This window comes from Malaya genurostris, chromosome 2, assembly GCF_030247185.1.
Source record: "Malaya genurostris strain Urasoe2022 chromosome 2, Malgen_1.1, whole genome shotgun sequence".
Lineage (NCBI taxonomy): Eukaryota > Metazoa > Arthropoda > Insecta > Diptera > Culicidae > Malaya > Malaya genurostris.
This window is the reverse complement of record NC_080571.1, coordinates 267,767,488-267,784,340: the sequence shown is the minus strand read 5'-3', so window position 1 is coordinate 267,784,340 and position 16,853 is coordinate 267,767,488. Positions and strand designations below refer to the sequence as shown.

At 38.2% G+C, this 16,853-nt stretch overlaps 1 protein-coding gene across 10 annotated transcripts in view; it reads left to right on the top strand.

The window, feature by feature from the left end:
• The window catches only part of LOC131429904 (SH2 domain-containing protein 3C), an 83,272-nt gene extending 68,633 nt beyond the window's left edge, over positions 1 to 14,639 (top strand). For all 10 annotated transcript variants that reach the window (XM_058594348.1, XM_058594349.1, XM_058594347.1 and 7 more), the window contains 7 exons: positions 7,066 to 7,168; positions 7,268 to 7,430; positions 7,501 to 8,528; positions 8,590 to 8,858; positions 8,929 to 9,121; positions 9,186 to 9,396; positions 12,906 to 14,639. In XM_058594348.1, the coding sequence (XP_058450331.1) occupies positions 7,066 to 7,168; positions 7,268 to 7,430; positions 7,501 to 8,528; positions 8,590 to 8,858; positions 8,929 to 9,121; positions 9,186 to 9,396; positions 12,906 to 13,041 (2,103 nt within the window). In that variant the 3' untranslated portion in view covers positions 13,042 to 14,639. The remainder of the gene's footprint in view (positions 1 to 7,065; positions 7,169 to 7,267; positions 7,431 to 7,500; positions 8,529 to 8,589; positions 8,859 to 8,928; positions 9,122 to 9,185; positions 9,397 to 12,905) is intronic.
• The last annotated feature ends 2,214 nt before the right edge of the window (positions 14,640 to 16,853 follow it).

Sequence of the window (16,853 nt, the reverse complement as noted above, 5' to 3'; positions counted from 1 at the left end):
TAAAAACTCGAGTAATAGCACTTGCGATTAGTAACACGAGTGCCAGAGGAAAACTCTTATGCTTTCACATTCACACCCGTTGTGAAGATTTAAACATTGGCATTTCATTGGCTGCTTGAGGGACAAATGAAAAAAAAATGTTCACCAACGGCGGAGAGCTTTAAATCGACAGGATGATTCCTGTGTTCCTCTCCCGAATTCGAAATATTTCGCATCCATGCTGCTTATGAATATAAATAACCAAATGGTTGTACTCGTGATTTATCACCCACATCCGAATACTACCCGGGGGAAAACTTTGACAACGGCACCCCTTGATACGGATTACCGATATTTAAAGAGCCGCGTAAAAGACTCGGTCAGATAAAACTTGGTATTTGGTGGTAGGTGTAATATCGTGTTCTTTTCAATGTTGAAGCCTGTCCTCTCTATGCTTAAAATTAATCCTATCCCTATAGTTATAATGGAATGAAGCTGATTTAAATAAATATTCTATAATGAAAATGTACTTGTACGCCGTACCTAATAAAAACGATGAGAAAAAAAGATGGAGAAATTGTTTTCAATACGTTATTCAAAACAGTGATGAAACGACCACATTACCATGAAAACCTGTTTTAATCCACCTAGTGGTGTAATGATGCATTTCTCATGTATATAATATTGTGGTACTCTATTCAAAATTTTTCTCTTCGATTTTTGAAAGAAACCAAGAGATTGTTTATGCATAACATACAGAATAAAACAGTGCTTTGATTGAGTAAGTTATCCTTAAGAAAACGAAATGGGTTCACTTATGCACTTCCGGCACCGAAACCCTAGAACTAGTATAATCAAGTTCGAACAGCCACCAACTAACATGACACACAAACTCTTCTAGTACGCACTCTAAATTACGATTTAAATGTTTGTTGCATCCGAAAATATTTTAAGTGACAATGTACAATATTGAACACACTTTACCCTATAACTCCGGAACCGCAAATCGGATCCGGATGAAATTCAGGAATTCCGTATGGGACCACAAGACCTTTCATTTGAATCTAAGTTTGTGGAAATCGGTCAAACCATCGTTGAGAAAAGTGAGTGAGATCCATTTTGGTATATATCAATACTATTTCGGGTACTTCCGGAACCAAATACCGGGAACCAGGATAGCCGGAATCGGTTTGTTTAGTTGCCCACTGATAATGACTATCGATTTGTTTAGTTTTGGGACCAGTTTAGAAATTTTTTTACGTATTTTGTTTCGCCGGTTTAAGTGACGGTGTACAATATGTAATACACTTTACCCTATAACTCCGGAACCGGAAGTCGGATCCGGATTAAATTCAGGAATTCCGTATGGGACCACGATACCTTTCATTTGAATCTAAGTTTGTCAAAATCTGTTCAGCCATCTCCGAAAAAACCTAGTGAGATTATTTGACACATACACACACACACACACACATACACACCCACACACACACACACACACACACACACACACACACACACACACACACACACACACACACACACACACACACACACACACACACACACACAAACACACACACACACACACACACACACACACACACACACACACACACACACACACAACACACACACACAACACACACACACACACACACACACACACACACACACACACACACACACACACACACACACACACACACACACACACACACACACACACACACACACACACAGACATTGCTCAGCTAGATGAACTGAGTCGAATGGTATATGACACTTGGCCTTCCGGGCCAATTTTCACTAGTCGGTTTTTCAAGCGATTGCATAACCTTTCTATATGAGAAAGGCAAAAATGTTATAATTAAAATGCACAAAAAAATTCAAAACGTTTTATCCAAGGATTTTAGCTTTCTAGTAAATCCTGAATTTCGATGAAGCATTGAATTCAACTTTTGCATAAATAATACATTTCAATATTTAAATCTGCAACTATCTAGTATCGGTTAGTTTTCATTAAAATGCAAAGCTTTTTCCTGGAAATGTCCAAAGAGATCTTGCACAAATGATGCACTATTCTCAACGTTTCTCTGAGTCAATTGACGAACATGGAAGGTAGTGAGAATTTTACCTCTAGGACAAAGGGAAACCTGGACATAAATCCATCTCTGTCAACTAAATCCTGGAGCATAAAATCGTTCAAGCTTATTGTGAACCTCCGAGAGTACCGTCGATCGAGCAGAAACACGAAATGAACTGAGGACTTTCATGCAACAGAGTCAAGAAGATGTGTATATGTCAAATTAGGGACCCGTAAGTTTTGGGGTTATTCACGAAAGTCTGAGTCCAATCTGATTTGGAAATAAGCATATTTCTTGGTTAACAGAGAAGGAAATAAAGCTAGTACTTCCTTTCCTCCTCACAACAATAATAACACATGGGCTGAAAAGTCCCGAGCTTGACAAAGAAAACACGATTTTTTATTCAAAATTAACTTCATTCATCAACGTAATCTTCATCAAGAGCAACGCAATCATTCCAGCGCTGCTCTAACTTTTCAATACCTCTTTTGTAGAACGATTTATCTTTTGCCTCAAAATATATAATATTCACTGTTAATGGTTTTTCCTTTCTCAAGATAGTTGATGAATATTACACCAAGCACATCCCAAAATACCGAGGCTATAACATTTCCAGCCGATTGTTGTACTTTTGGGCGCTTTGAACGAGATTAACCAGGTGCGGTCGACTCAGATGACGATCGGTTTGATTCCGGAGTAAAGTGATGAATCCATGTTTCATCCATTGTCACATATCGACACAAAAATTCAGTTTGTTACGTTTAAACGTGTCCAAAGACTGCTCAGAACGTTTTATTATTGTATCTGATGGAGCTATCAGATTCATAAAAGGTATCAAAATGGTAACGAAGGAACTGTGCGTGAAAGAAAAGGTTTTGCACGAGTACTTTGAGAATAAGGATCGATCGCCTCATGCCATCGGAAGAAAGTTTCCGGAAGCGAATTCCACGATATGAGGTATCATAGAACGATTCGAAGAACGTCTAACTGTTGATCAGAAGAGAATGTTCGGGCAAAAACCCCTTTAGACTTTCTAAACGGACTTTTACACGGAAACGGAAAAATTTCGTGCAGAATACCAAAACTTGAGCTAGACTACGAACGTTTAAAGTTCAAAACTCTCTAAACCGTAATAACAAACAGAATACAGTCGCAAAAAGCCGTGTTCGGAAGTGGTTCGGCGAAACTACACTGCTGCGTTATGAATGTCGAGGCGGACTTCAAGCAGATTTCACGAAACCTGTATGAAAATACCAAGTGCAAGTTTGATGTTTGAGAACCTCCGGACATAGAAGATGTCGAAATTAGCCAAGAAGTTCGAAGGCTATGCATCGGTTTTTCAGTCTTGTATAAATTAAGAACTCTTTTATTTTCTCTTCTCTCGACGTTTCGGTCCTTATTGGACCTTTTTCTAAAAATCGACAATTATGGTATTTTTTTGTCTGTTAGCTCTAAAACAACATAATTGTCGATTCCTTGAAAAAGGTCCAATAAGGACCGAAACGTCGAAAGGAGAGAAAATAAAGGAGTTCATAATTTATACAAGACTGAAAAGCCGATGCATAACCTTCAAATACTTGTAACAGTCGTAAACAATATTTATTGCCAAGAAGTTATTAATTTGGCCAAGAAGTTCCTTGAATGGACAAGTGTATTTGAAAGAGTGGCTCCAAAAGCGGATTCTGTATCCTTAAGGCTCATGACGATTCACCGATCTTCTGATTGGATTTGACATCATGCCACCACACGAAAGACGTACTAGAGTGGTATAAGGCGAATGATGTCCATTTCGTGCCGAAAGATCTGAGTCTTTCAAACACTTCAGAACTGCGCCCAATAGATAAATACTGGAACATTATAAAGAAGCATCGTCTGAAACACCCTTAAAATTGTAAAGAATGTACAAGAAACGAAGGTCGTGCAAAATTTTATAGCTAGAGTTCAGGTCAAGGTATGTGCATTCGGATTTAAAGGCGAAATAAACTTACCTGGTCTTACAAACCTGTTGTCGTATGTTCGAGCCCCGACCTGGAAGGATCCGCAGTGTCAGTAGAATCGTAGCACCAGCCATGCAATGGTTCTGTACACTCTGAATCGGCTGCGATGTCTGTTGAAACAGAAGGTCAAATTCCGCTACAGGAATGTAATACCAAGGCTTTGCTTTGTATCTCTGAAAACTGGGTGATAATCGAATAAAAACCCGAATTTTAAGAACGAATTTTATTTGTGCGGATTTTGAATGATACACCCTTTTCTTTCAACTCGGAGTTATACGATATACTACCGTGCGAAAAATCAGTGAAATATTAATAATAAATAAAATAAAATAAATAGATATTAAGACGTTTTGCTGATAAGTTGGTTTGAAAATTTCTGATTTGGAATGTGAATCGCAACCAAAAATTTCGATAGGAAAAGGCAAAAACTCGTAACTCAATTACAAATGATTCTAAAAAAAGATGCAATATGTTCTTTCCCAATGCAAAAGAAAGTCTGTAATGTTGTGGTCTGATTTGACTAGCTGCAATTACAGTCAATAGATATTTCAAGGGAACATACTAATGCCGTTTTTCATTGAGAAACACTGGTGGCGTGGATTGCTCCGGTTTTGCACTTTCGAGCAGAAATGCAACATTCTGACGGTGTTTCGTTACCATTTCTGCTCGAAAGTACAAAACCAGAGCAATTCACGCCACCAGTGTTTATCAATGAAAAACGCCATAAAAGATAACAAAATTCATGTGAGGATGAACTTTGAATTGATTTTCGGGTACAAGTTTCATGTGGCTATGGCACCAGAAGATGTCGTCAACGGATATAAATACGTTTTGGCTGATAAGTAGGCCTGAAATTTTCTGATTTGACAAGTGAATTTCAGCTGTGGTAAAAAAACTCATGATTCGGTAAAAATAAATCTATCAATTCACTTCCGGTGAAACTCTCAACGGGTGAGCACGTTGCATAGTGTTAGTCCGGAGAAAATTCGAGTATTTCGCCAGAAAGAAATGATTTTCAGCCGTATTTTGACGATTCGACGCAGGCACACAGCGAGATTTTTGCTTGTAGTCAAGTGAAAATAAAGTCCATTGGACTATAAACGAAAATTAACTGGCAATATAGCCTTAGTTGCTGTGCTATCAATTCGGCGTTATCTCAAGTGTGGTGACGCAAACCAGAAAGAAGAAGAAAAAGAAGAATCTATCAATTCGAAGTTATACAAATAATAGTCTGTCTTTAGATGCAATCTACCATGCCTCGAAATACAAGAGACTGTGTAATGGTTCGGGCAGATTCGGGTAGTTGCCACTGCAGTGGAGTGATACTTCAAGGGTACTTACTGATGGACAACGGAACGTATGTGAAGGAAATACATAAACTCGAAGTTTAAAAAAAAACAGAGTCTCAAAAGACGTAATCTTCTATTCCCCAAAGAATAAGAAAAGAAAATGAAAATGACTAGCTGCTAGTCGAAAATTACCTTAAGGTTACATATTGAAGGACAACAAAACGTATGTGGAAATGGACTTCCGATAGCTTCCCGGGTAAAGAATTCATATGCCCATGGCTAAAGTAGATGTCATCATGGATTTAAATACGTTTTGTTGATGAGTAGGCATGAACATTTCTGATTTGGTAAGAGGTTCGTGGGTGCGGTCGAAAAGCATGACGAAAAAAGCATGCCTGGAAAAAATGCATTCTACCATTTGTCAAAGCATAAACAGGCGCTGTAAAATTTTAGTCAGAGATTTGGTTAGCTGCTACTGCAGTCGAGTTAGAGTTGTAGATGGACAACTAACGTATATGAAGGTATACATTAGGTAGCATCCCGGGTAAAAGTTTCATGTGGCAACGACTAGAGAAGATTTCATTAACGCTATACGTTTCTATTTATGTATTAAAATTTTTTATTCAGGTCTGTTTCCTTACAAGCTTTACGTCGCCGAATGAGCCTTCGTTTTTGTTAGCTAGAATTAATTTTTTGTTAGTAAATCTTGTCGTAACACTTTTTCTTGGGGGAGAGGAGCTTCCATTTCCATCCAGCAAAGATTAAGTTGTGGGTGGTTTCTGCTTTGTTTTTGTTGTTCGCAGTCTTGTGATCATTTCTAGTGCCACAGTTGGTGCCTTATTGTGCATTGATGGTAGTTGCTAGTTGGTTCAATGACGAAAGTGTTTTTGAAGCAAAAGCTATGCGTTTTTGACTTAATCATTACGGATGTGGCAAGCAATTTGTAGCTGCGGTCCAAAAACTTATGAAGCTCTACATAGATGAGCTCTTGAGAATAAAAATGAATTCTACCATTCATCAAAGCACCAAAAGAGTCTGTAAGGTTTTGTTAAGATTTGGCTAGCTACTACTACAGTCGAGAGAAGCTTCATAAGCAGCATGACAATTTCGTCAAAAAGGATCCTCTCTCGATTTGTCCAGATTGAGATACATTGAACAGTTATCGATCGGAAGCTTAATTATGTTTTTCCACAGAATTGATTTCTTTTATCTGCGTGAAAGGAGGAGGAAAACAAAAAAAGTCGTTTTGCAGTATTCCGTTCATTTTAATTGTTACTTGATACACTTGATTTATGAGATCAATGCGTAATGACCTGAACTATCGACCCACATCAAATTTAACCATTCACCTCAGAAAATTCAACTGCAATCAAGTTTATTTGTAAAACTGGACGTGCCCAACCGGGTATAACGTGATGAGAGTAATTCGATATCTTCCATTCCGCACGTAGGATGAAAAAGTTTTTCTGGCCCGCGAGGCACATTACCAGAAAGTAGGAATCTTAAAGGCAAAATAAAAAAAAAGAACATACCGAGGTTAATCTTTAAATACTCTAGAAAATAAGTACAAAACATCATGCATAATCGTCGAAAAAACAATTTTCTCTTGTGCTGCAGAACTGAAAACTAAATTTCATTCCCCAAACACACTGCTTGAACAGCATTTTCCTTGATTCTTTTTTCACATCACACGTTTCTGTTTTGTTTCCACAGTTGCTGATTCAACCTGAAACCGTATACGAAAGAGTACAATACCAGTTCGAAGATGATGCCTACGACACAGTTCCTGATTTAATAACGTTCTATGTAGGCTCAGGTGAGTTGCTTTCGGCGGCGTCAGCAATAATTATGTTCACCAGAAACACAACGGAATTGTTCTCGACCGCTTCATTTTCATTTCGTTTCCTCCTACCAGGGAAAGTCATCTCAGCAGCCTCCGGAGCACGGATCCAGTTCCCCTGCAACAGAATATATCCGTTGTCGTTCTATGCTTCCAAGTATGGCCAGCACGTGGGGGGAGTTCGAGGGCCAAGCCCACTCAACTCACCCTCGCCGGTGCCGTCATCACCTGGGTTTAGGTAGCGATGCATGTTTGGATTTATCATGACGATATTTATGCATTGTAATTTTGTTTGTTTTTCTTTCAAGGTATAATCCCTACACCCAGCAAACGAACACATATCGAAGTCCGATGTCTTCACCACCGCGAACAAAGCGTGAAACGCCACCTCGTTTGCCTTCGAAGAAGCAACGTTCGCAGTCTCTAACTCCGCTGCAGGGAGCTCAAACGGCCCAGCAACGATACTGCAGTGCAGACGGCGTCATACAATCCAACGGCTCCGATAGTAAATCTCTTTCCAAATCCTCACGATTACCTGGCTCGACCGAGAAGTGCAACAGTGCCGATGGAGTTATCCAAAATGATTCCAGTCAGCGAACTACCCCCGTGGATGAGAAATCTTCCAGCGCTGATGGTGTAGTAAAAACTCAAACTTTAACTCGATCGGGAACAGCCGATCCGGCGCTGAAAATGAGTTCTCAATCTCTGCCCCGTTCCAACAGTTTACGCTCATCCCGTGGAGTACTGGGTTCACGGACATTTAGTATTAACAAAGAATCCAGCGAGCATTCACTGAGTCCTTGTTTAGAGCACAAACAGTTGGCGGAGGCTGATGAAGAAACGGAACAAGCTCCTAGTCCTCCACCGAAGCCGATTCGAGGTGTTCAGCGGAATGATTCAATGAAGGATGTTGATCATCATGGACCAGTTCAACGGTTAGGCTCGTACCATCCCAGTGGATCGGACTCTGGTAATGGCTCCGGAGATTCTGCTCAAAGCTCCGCTACCGGAGATGAATTGGTTTTGCAGCATCGAGGCGGTGTAGTACTGAAAAATCCTCGCTTTATTCCCAGCTCCATGTCATCCATCACCTTGCGATCTTATGTGGATTTTGATCCGGCTGCCGCCGAGGAAACACTGTTGTCTCTGAACATGCCAATATTCGAGCAGGTCTCGCGTTATGATTTGGAAAGTTTCAACACACTTCTGCTTCCGTTTTGTGACTACAAACCATTGGACAGTGGCACCCTCAATACGTTCCGGATGATGCTGAGTGAAACCGGTTCCAGGGTGATTGCGAATCATCTAACGCGTGTTGATATTAGTTTAATTTTAGGTACTTACAATCGAACTCACATATGTTAAAATAAACTTACTTACTCCATTTTTACAAATAGAAAAAGATGACGAGAAAAAAGACCACCCTCTCAACTGCACGGGACTGGAATTGATCACACTCGAGCAGGGCAAACAGTTCCGACAGGATCTGATTGAGCGTACGGAATGCATGAAACTACTAGTAGCTGTTACCATTTTGACCTGCCAGGATGACCTGGAAAGAGCGGAGACCTTGAACAAATGGATTCAAATAGCTGTAGAAACGAAAACTGCCCTCGGAAATCTGTTCGGGTTCTGTGCAATCATGCTTGGTCTTTCAATGCCTCAGGTTGTACCGAATTGTTCGGTTAGTCAACCTCAAAAACCCCACTAATCTGCATACGTACTATTTCTTTCAGATTCAAAAGCTAGAAACTACGTGGCACACATTGCGCCAAAAGTATACCGACAGTGCATTCAATTTTGAAGCTAAACTACGACCCACGCTCAACAGCATGAACGATTGCTCGAACCCGCAGGCACCGAATACGACGATACCGCACATACTGCCATACATACTACTTAAGGATCGCACAATCAACGATGTTATGAGTACAGCCACCACCGTGCAAGAAACTTTACAACTAGCGTGCTAATATTTGCTCTCTTTTTTCAGTTGATTCGTCACAATCTCAGAGTTCCACGTTGGTAACGAGCTGCGTTACCCCGTGGGAAACAAACACGCAAGATTTTGGATTTTCCATATTGTTTGCTCATCTGGACTCGGCGAGAAGTTTCATTAACAATCTTTCACTTTACCGGAAGAACGCTCAGATCGTTATGCAGGACACCAGCCGGTTCGATACTCTGCTGGAGGAGGCATTCCGGTAAGTGAGTTCTGGAAGTCGATCAAGTCAGTTGCTCGTTTCAAAAAGATAAATCTGGCATTTCTTTTAAAAATGGAGAATGCTGCACAGCAAGGTTCTCAATCTGAATCTTCATTCGTGCGAAATTTCTCACCGGCGAACTTTTTCTTAGGTCTGCGAACAACCAGTAGTCGCTGAGAGCCAGTGAGAGCTGTGGGAGCAATTCGAAGTTCAATTCATGTACTTTTGCAATTGCTTTGATCGACTTGTGATTTGTGAATTTTATTTAAACTCACTATATCTACTTAAAATCTATATGCTATTCGATATTTATGGTAAAGTTGATCATTGTACTTACTGAAAACGTGCGCGCCTTTGATATTTTGGGTTTTAGAACATAGACATGCTAAATATTATTCATATTTTTATTCCCGGTATATAAAATTTAGAACTAAAAAGTCTGAATGTATTCAGAAAGAATTTTGTAGTAAATAATATAAGGTTTTCAAATACCAAAGTTAAAACAGTTGACCAAACGCAATGAATAAAAATGCATTTTTTTTTGGAAATTTGATGCATATTTCATTCAATGAACATAATGGTAGCCATTAGCATAAGTTTTCCCATGTATATACTGCCTTGACAAAGCGTACAAATCTTCTTTTTGGTAGAGAGAGTGTACTTCCCGAAACAAATTGATTCGCACATATATCGGCAAAAAATTTAAGTATATACGCAGACTTAACTATACCCATTTTTTCCCATCTATCCAGAGGAATTTTATTCTATTTATTGATTCAAAATTATTTTCCGGGAAAATGTGCGAAAGTTTTCAACCGACACTGCGTTTGTATTTATTTGTTAAATCACAACGAATACGGTACCGATATAGAATCATTACCTAATTTTGTCTTGTAGTGTGTCACTTTTTCATTCTCACATTTTGTTACGGCAATCAAAAACACCCAATGCGAACATGTCAGTTCGCTTTCACATCTCACCCAACTCAGTCAATAAAACAAAACCGCTTACGTTCGGGACGGAGGAAACCAAGTACAGTATTGTGTAGTGAACAATAGAACGATCTCGAAATGAGTAAACCAAACGAACAAAAGCTACCGCCGATACGAAAGAATACAATTGTTGTTGACTTCAGGCAGTACAAAATTCGACCATCGATACGAGAAGGTTTGCTTAAAGAGCAAATGCATCTTGACATTAAACGTGTACATTTACTTCAATGCAATAAGACAAATAATGTTGTTTACATTCAGTTTTATAAAGAGTTGGATGCAATTCATTTCGCAAATGACAATAAAAATGTGCACTATGTGGAGCACGAAAACATTAAGTACAACATTCCAGTATAGGTGGAAGATAGTGCTATAGAAGTGCGTGTGCATGATCTTTCCTCAAGCGTCATCGATCCTTATATTCGTTAAACTATGTCGGAAAGATTCTCTCTATCGAAAAATAAAAGTGGAAGAACTTTTTCCCCGGTATTCTAAATGGCGTACGTTTGTTACGCATGCGCTTTAAGAGGCCTATACCTTCTTATGTGACTTTCGGCCAGGATACAAGAATCCCGTGCAAATCACTTGTTACCTATGACAATCAGATGCCCACATGTCAATATTGCCAAAAAGCTGTTCACTACGGTAAGCCAATAGTGGTTGGTACATTCGCTTCGCTATAACATCAGTATTGAAAATTTTTTGAACTATTGTTTCTGTGGTATTCTTTCTTAGAACCGCAGTAAAAATATTATACCCGATTCAATCACAATTCGTTTAATGAAAGTCGAATAATCTACTAATGAGAAGACTATTGGTGCAATAGCCCTAGATTGTGTGAATTTTGCAACGCATTGTTCAGAGTGGGTGCCGCGTTTGCTCACTGTTGACCAAAAACGAGAACGTGTTGATGATTCTGAGCAGTGTTTGGCCATATTTAAACGTATCAAACTGGAATGTTTGAATCAATATGTGACGAAGGATGAAACATGGATTCATCACTTCGCTCCGAAATCAAAACGATCGTCATATGACTGGACAGCAGCTGGTGAACATCGTCCAAAGCCCCAATTTTGGGATGTGGTTGGTGTAAAATTTATCCACTATCGTGAGATAGCAAATACCATTAACAGTGAATATTATATAGCGTTATTGGAGCGTTTGAAGGCAGACATTTCAAAGATACGACCGCATGTGGCAAAGAAACAAGTTTTGTTTCATCAAGACAACGCACCGTGTCACAAGTCAATCAAAACAATGGTAAAACTCCATGCATTGAACTGCGAATTGCTCCCACATCCACCTCTTTCGCCAGATTTGGCTCTCAGCGACTACTGGTTGTTCGCAGACCTAAGAAAAAATTCGCCGGTGAGAAATTTCGCACGAATGAAGAGGTTATCGCTGAAACTGAGGCCTATTTTGAGGCAAAAGATAAATCGTTCTACAAAAGTGGTATTGAAATGTAAGAGCAGCACTGGAATGATTGCGTTGCTTTAGATGGAGATTACGTCGAAGAATAAAGTTAATTTTGAACCAAAAAATCGTGTTCTCTTTGTTAGGCCCGGGACTTTTCAGACCATGTGTTATGCCAAAATGCGACTTAATCGCCCTTATTCTGAATAACGACGTATTGATTTTTCGATCGAATGTGGTTCGATCGAATCATAGCTACCTTTGATTTTGCTTGCGTTATTGGGAATACGAATGAAATACGAGCGAAAAAACGATACGACGTTATTCAGAATAAGGGCGAATAAGGACAAACATATTCTACCATTCAATTATATAAAATGGAATTAAGATACTCATTAGAGGTAAATTTCGTATAATCCTTTGTGAATATATCAATGGTTCTGATAATTCAAAATCTAGAACATGCTCAGCATTCAGTTGCAAAATTCAGATTCGGAATCCAGATCAAGAATTCTGTTTCAATTTAGAATTTCGGAACTAAGCTCATTTTCAAAATCCAGATTCCGAATTTTGTTCTAGAACTGAATACTGAACTTGATTTCTGAACCTGAATTAAGTAGTTGAATCCAAGTCCAAAATCTAGTTCCAGAATCAAATTTCCGTATTCAGAGACAGCTTACGCACCAGACCCTGTCAATTTGGAGCGAAATCAATCTTCAGTTCAGCAACGCCATCGCACGGCATCACATTCAACCTATCATGTCAATAGTATGGGTGCGCAGTGCTGCTATTTTGGCGCGCACGAGTTTGACATTTATCTCCTCTACTTCTATGTGCGAGATTCGATGCGGACTCGCTTGAGGGCGCCATGCTCGCAAAAAAGATATTGACAACGATTTGTTCGGGAAACATGAGAGCTGGGTATCTTGTTAATATGATGTCTTTGGCTGCATGCAGGCCTATTTTTATTGTTGCTAGTTGAAAGCGACTGTGTTAGTGGAAGTAAGCTGTAACTTAAACAATTTTTCTCGAGCAGTTTTCAGGAAATAGAAAGAATTTTAGACAAGGCATTAAAAATGCTTTTTTAATTTGTATCTTTCACAGCACCGAATTTCAGGTCAAGTTCCTCTGGGGTTGCAAAGGATGCTTTATTCCAGCCGAGGACCGTCATGCCAAATTCGAACATGTGCTCAGCGTGATGGCGGACAAGTTTTGTGGTGATTCCAATGCCGCTGGATAAAGACCGACTGGTTTCGATAGATTCTTCCTTGCCCTCATCGCGCTAATATCGTTCTTCGTTCAATCTTTGATCCTCATCCATTATTCACACTCGCAAAATCACGATTTAGGTAATACACATTTTAGGCAAAACTTTTAGCTCATGTATTGGAATAAAGGCAAAAACGAATCAAACGAAACAATAATTGATGAATGGTACCGTCAAATAATATTTATATGAATGCGATTTATCTTGGTTTTTGAACATGTTTTTTAACTGCCAGTCACCCCGAAAAATAAATAATAGTCAAATAAACGCGAAAACACCTTTTGAAAACCCTCAAATAAACTAGTCAAAACAAAGCAAAAAATCGGAGTATTTAAGCGTTAATTTTTTGACACTTATACGAAACGATCATTGTAATTTGATACAACTGTATTTATTCTAGATTAAACAGAATGCACCATAAACTGTTGTTTAAGATAGTTTTAAATGCGCAGGAAGAAGAAGACGAATTTTTATTAAACAGCATAGTTCTTACCGCAGAACTTTTGAGAGTATTAGATTTTACGGTGCATAGTTGAAATTAAGAAGAGACCATCTCATTTTCGTTACCTTACACAATCGACAGTAAAATCATGAAGCAGTTACTTTTATACCCAAAGTTTATATGATCGAACGGTTGACAAAACAGACTGACTATTTAGCATCAAAACGAAACAGATTTCCTAGGAGCACTGAGTTTGATTTGTTCTTTCCAAAGCAATATCTAGCATCAAAAAACAATTTAAAAACAAAAGAACACTACAAAGCAAATGCAAAAATGAATTTCACCCTAACTATGAATCCAAAGCTTTCTCATATTAAATACCTTTTCCTACTGTAAACGTATTTTAGACTACGTAGACAAGTATGTAAAATACAAAATGCAGAATTATCTGGATAGAGTAAAATAGAATATAGTCAGTTATAAACGCAAAGGGAATAATTAATCATTGATACAATTTGGATAGGAAACTGTATGATAATAACAATAACACACCATTTATAATAACTTCGTATTGAACACAGATACTCATTCTCACTCACATGTTGGATAAGCAACTTCATTAGGATCGCGTTTTTTGTTGAGTTTGAAAATGACAAATATTAGATGAACACCATCTCCTGCATCTATTTTTAGAACCGCAACAGCGGAAGTCCTGACTGTGGGGAGCTGTCACAGTTCTACATTGAATCAAATCTTATTTATTTACATACCCATTAGTACAGGAAATAGCCAACTACACACGGAAGCTCCGAAAAATGATAGCGATCGTAAAAATTTGAGTATTTGGACGGAAATAAAATGCAACAATATTAACCTTGTGCGGGTGAACAACTGGTAAAGAAAAGTATTATGTAATGCAACACACAGCGTATTGTAGATATTAGTGGTCTGTGGGAAAGTTGAGACGGAAATCATGAAAATACATACACAAGTACACGAACACGAGCATACGCATCTGCGTACATACCGACACACTTACACATTCATACATACACTCAATGACATGCCGTAAGCGCATAAAAGTATGATATTTGATATGTAATAAACTATTTGAAGAAAATAACACAAACCTGTTTCAATGCTTCTGGTGAAGCGATTATGCCTTTCTCACTATCATTTACAAAACCTTTCTCAAGTCTCCTAGTGATGCGATATTACCTTTCTCTGCCATTTAAATAATACCATTAAACATTCATGCGATTATATCTTCGGAACAAAAAGAGGTTCAACTAGTATTGTGATCTTATCAAATAACCTAACAGTAACTTTTTTCGCAACAGACAGAGTGAGCGCGAGAAGCTGAGCCGAACTGGTGACTGACTTCAGCAGGCCAAGAGCGGGAAACACATTAGCAGCATATCGAAGAAACCCTGTCAGAGTACAAGTGAGAAATCTGCTCAGCTTTCACTCTGACAGGGTCCCTTTGATACAATTTTTACCAATTTTTAGCGGATCAATTGAAAACAATGAAGTATTTCAACAAAGATTACTGAAAACTTCGATAAGAAACTTAACTGTTGTTGTATACAGAATTCCGAATAAATGATCAGCGTGCAGAGAAGATCGTCCTTTTTCTGCCAGCTGACTGTGAACGTTATAAATCAAGTGTTGTTTAATATAGAGAAACCCCGTTTGCTCCAATTGCTCAAATTAGGGTCAATATCCGTGAACATTTGACTAAAAACGAAACGAATACCATTTAAAAATCCTTGGTATTACATTCCTGTGGTGGAATTTGACCTTCTGTTTCAACAGACTTCGCAGCCGATTCAGAGTGTACAGAACCAGTGCATTGAATACCATTCAGCAACCACCGAATTCACCTGATTTGGCTCCCTGCAACTTTTTTCGTTTCGGTCGACTCAAGCAACAACTCCGTGGAACGCGTTTCAGCACCCGAGATGAGATTATGCTAAAATCGCAGAAGGCTCTGATGGCCATACCGAAAACTGAATATAAAAAATGATTTGAGGATTGGATCAAGCACTGGCATATGTGTGTTTCAGTCGATGGGGACAATATCGATTTTAATGAATAATCTTGTATTTTAAATTTCTGAATAAGTTTTATATCAACCACAACGAGAACCAGTATTGCGATTTTATAGTACACATAAAAGTGATAAATCTGCGAATACACACGGAACAACCGAAATTAGCTCTGCGCCTAATTCGTATTACTGTTTTTGAATTAGTTAATTTTAACAACACAATTTCCAAAATAACTATGAAATTAGTAAAATTGAGAATTTACTTTACTAAAAAAAAACTCTTATTTTTAGAGAATGTGTTTAGTTGGCGAATATCCGGGACACAAACCATCAATATTTCAATCCAACACGAAATTCTCATTGACAACTAATTTTGTTATTAAAATCAGAAAATTTGTTTCAATATTACTGAAGGACCGCACAAAGAAAACAAAAATGAAATTGGTTTTATTAACAAGTTTGTTAGCCAAAAACTCATCAGAAGTGTCAAAGCAAAACAAACCATTAAAAAACTAAAAATGACAGTTTTGTTGAAACTGCTTGCAAATTGTTTTGATGTTTTTCGCATGTGTTACGATATATCCATATATGAATCTCTAAACCGATATGTAAAAATGACGTAAACTATTAGTGGAAAGTGTATCTATTCAGAATGTATGCGCATTTGAAGCGATTGTGCGTAATAATGTTTTTGCGCGGGACAGTGAAGTGAGTTTCGAAAATTGCACCCTAATTGTATATGTAAAATGATGTTCTTTGTATCTTCCAACTTTTCGGGCTGCGCCGTCAGGTGCACTACTTGTATTCGGTTTTTGTTCCCCGAGTGCTCAAAGTTTTCAGTGAGTGAGTCGATTTCGCGAAGTCGAATGAAGAATACAGCGATTTAGAAGAACAGTTTTCAAAAAGAAGTTTATGTCTTTTTCTTCAATACCACATCGTATTTATACCTGCCAATATAGAAAATACAACCGCGACTGAAAAATTCTTTTCGGTAGTAGTGTGCCATCTAGTGGCTAGTAGTCATTGCGCTATATAGCACAAATTGCAGAAGCCAATTCAACCATTTATGTTGGTTAAGAACAACGTTTTATTTCTCTAATTCAACTAAAAAATTAGTTGAATGGAGATGAAATGACAGCACGTTCAATTGGTGAATTCAACTAAAAAATTGCCATTTCAACAAATATTTTATTATTATTAAGGGAATGAGAATTAAAAAATCTAAATTAGCGAAATTAAGATTTTTTTAGTTGTCTCACAAAATAACTAACTAAAATTAGAAAATCAACTAAT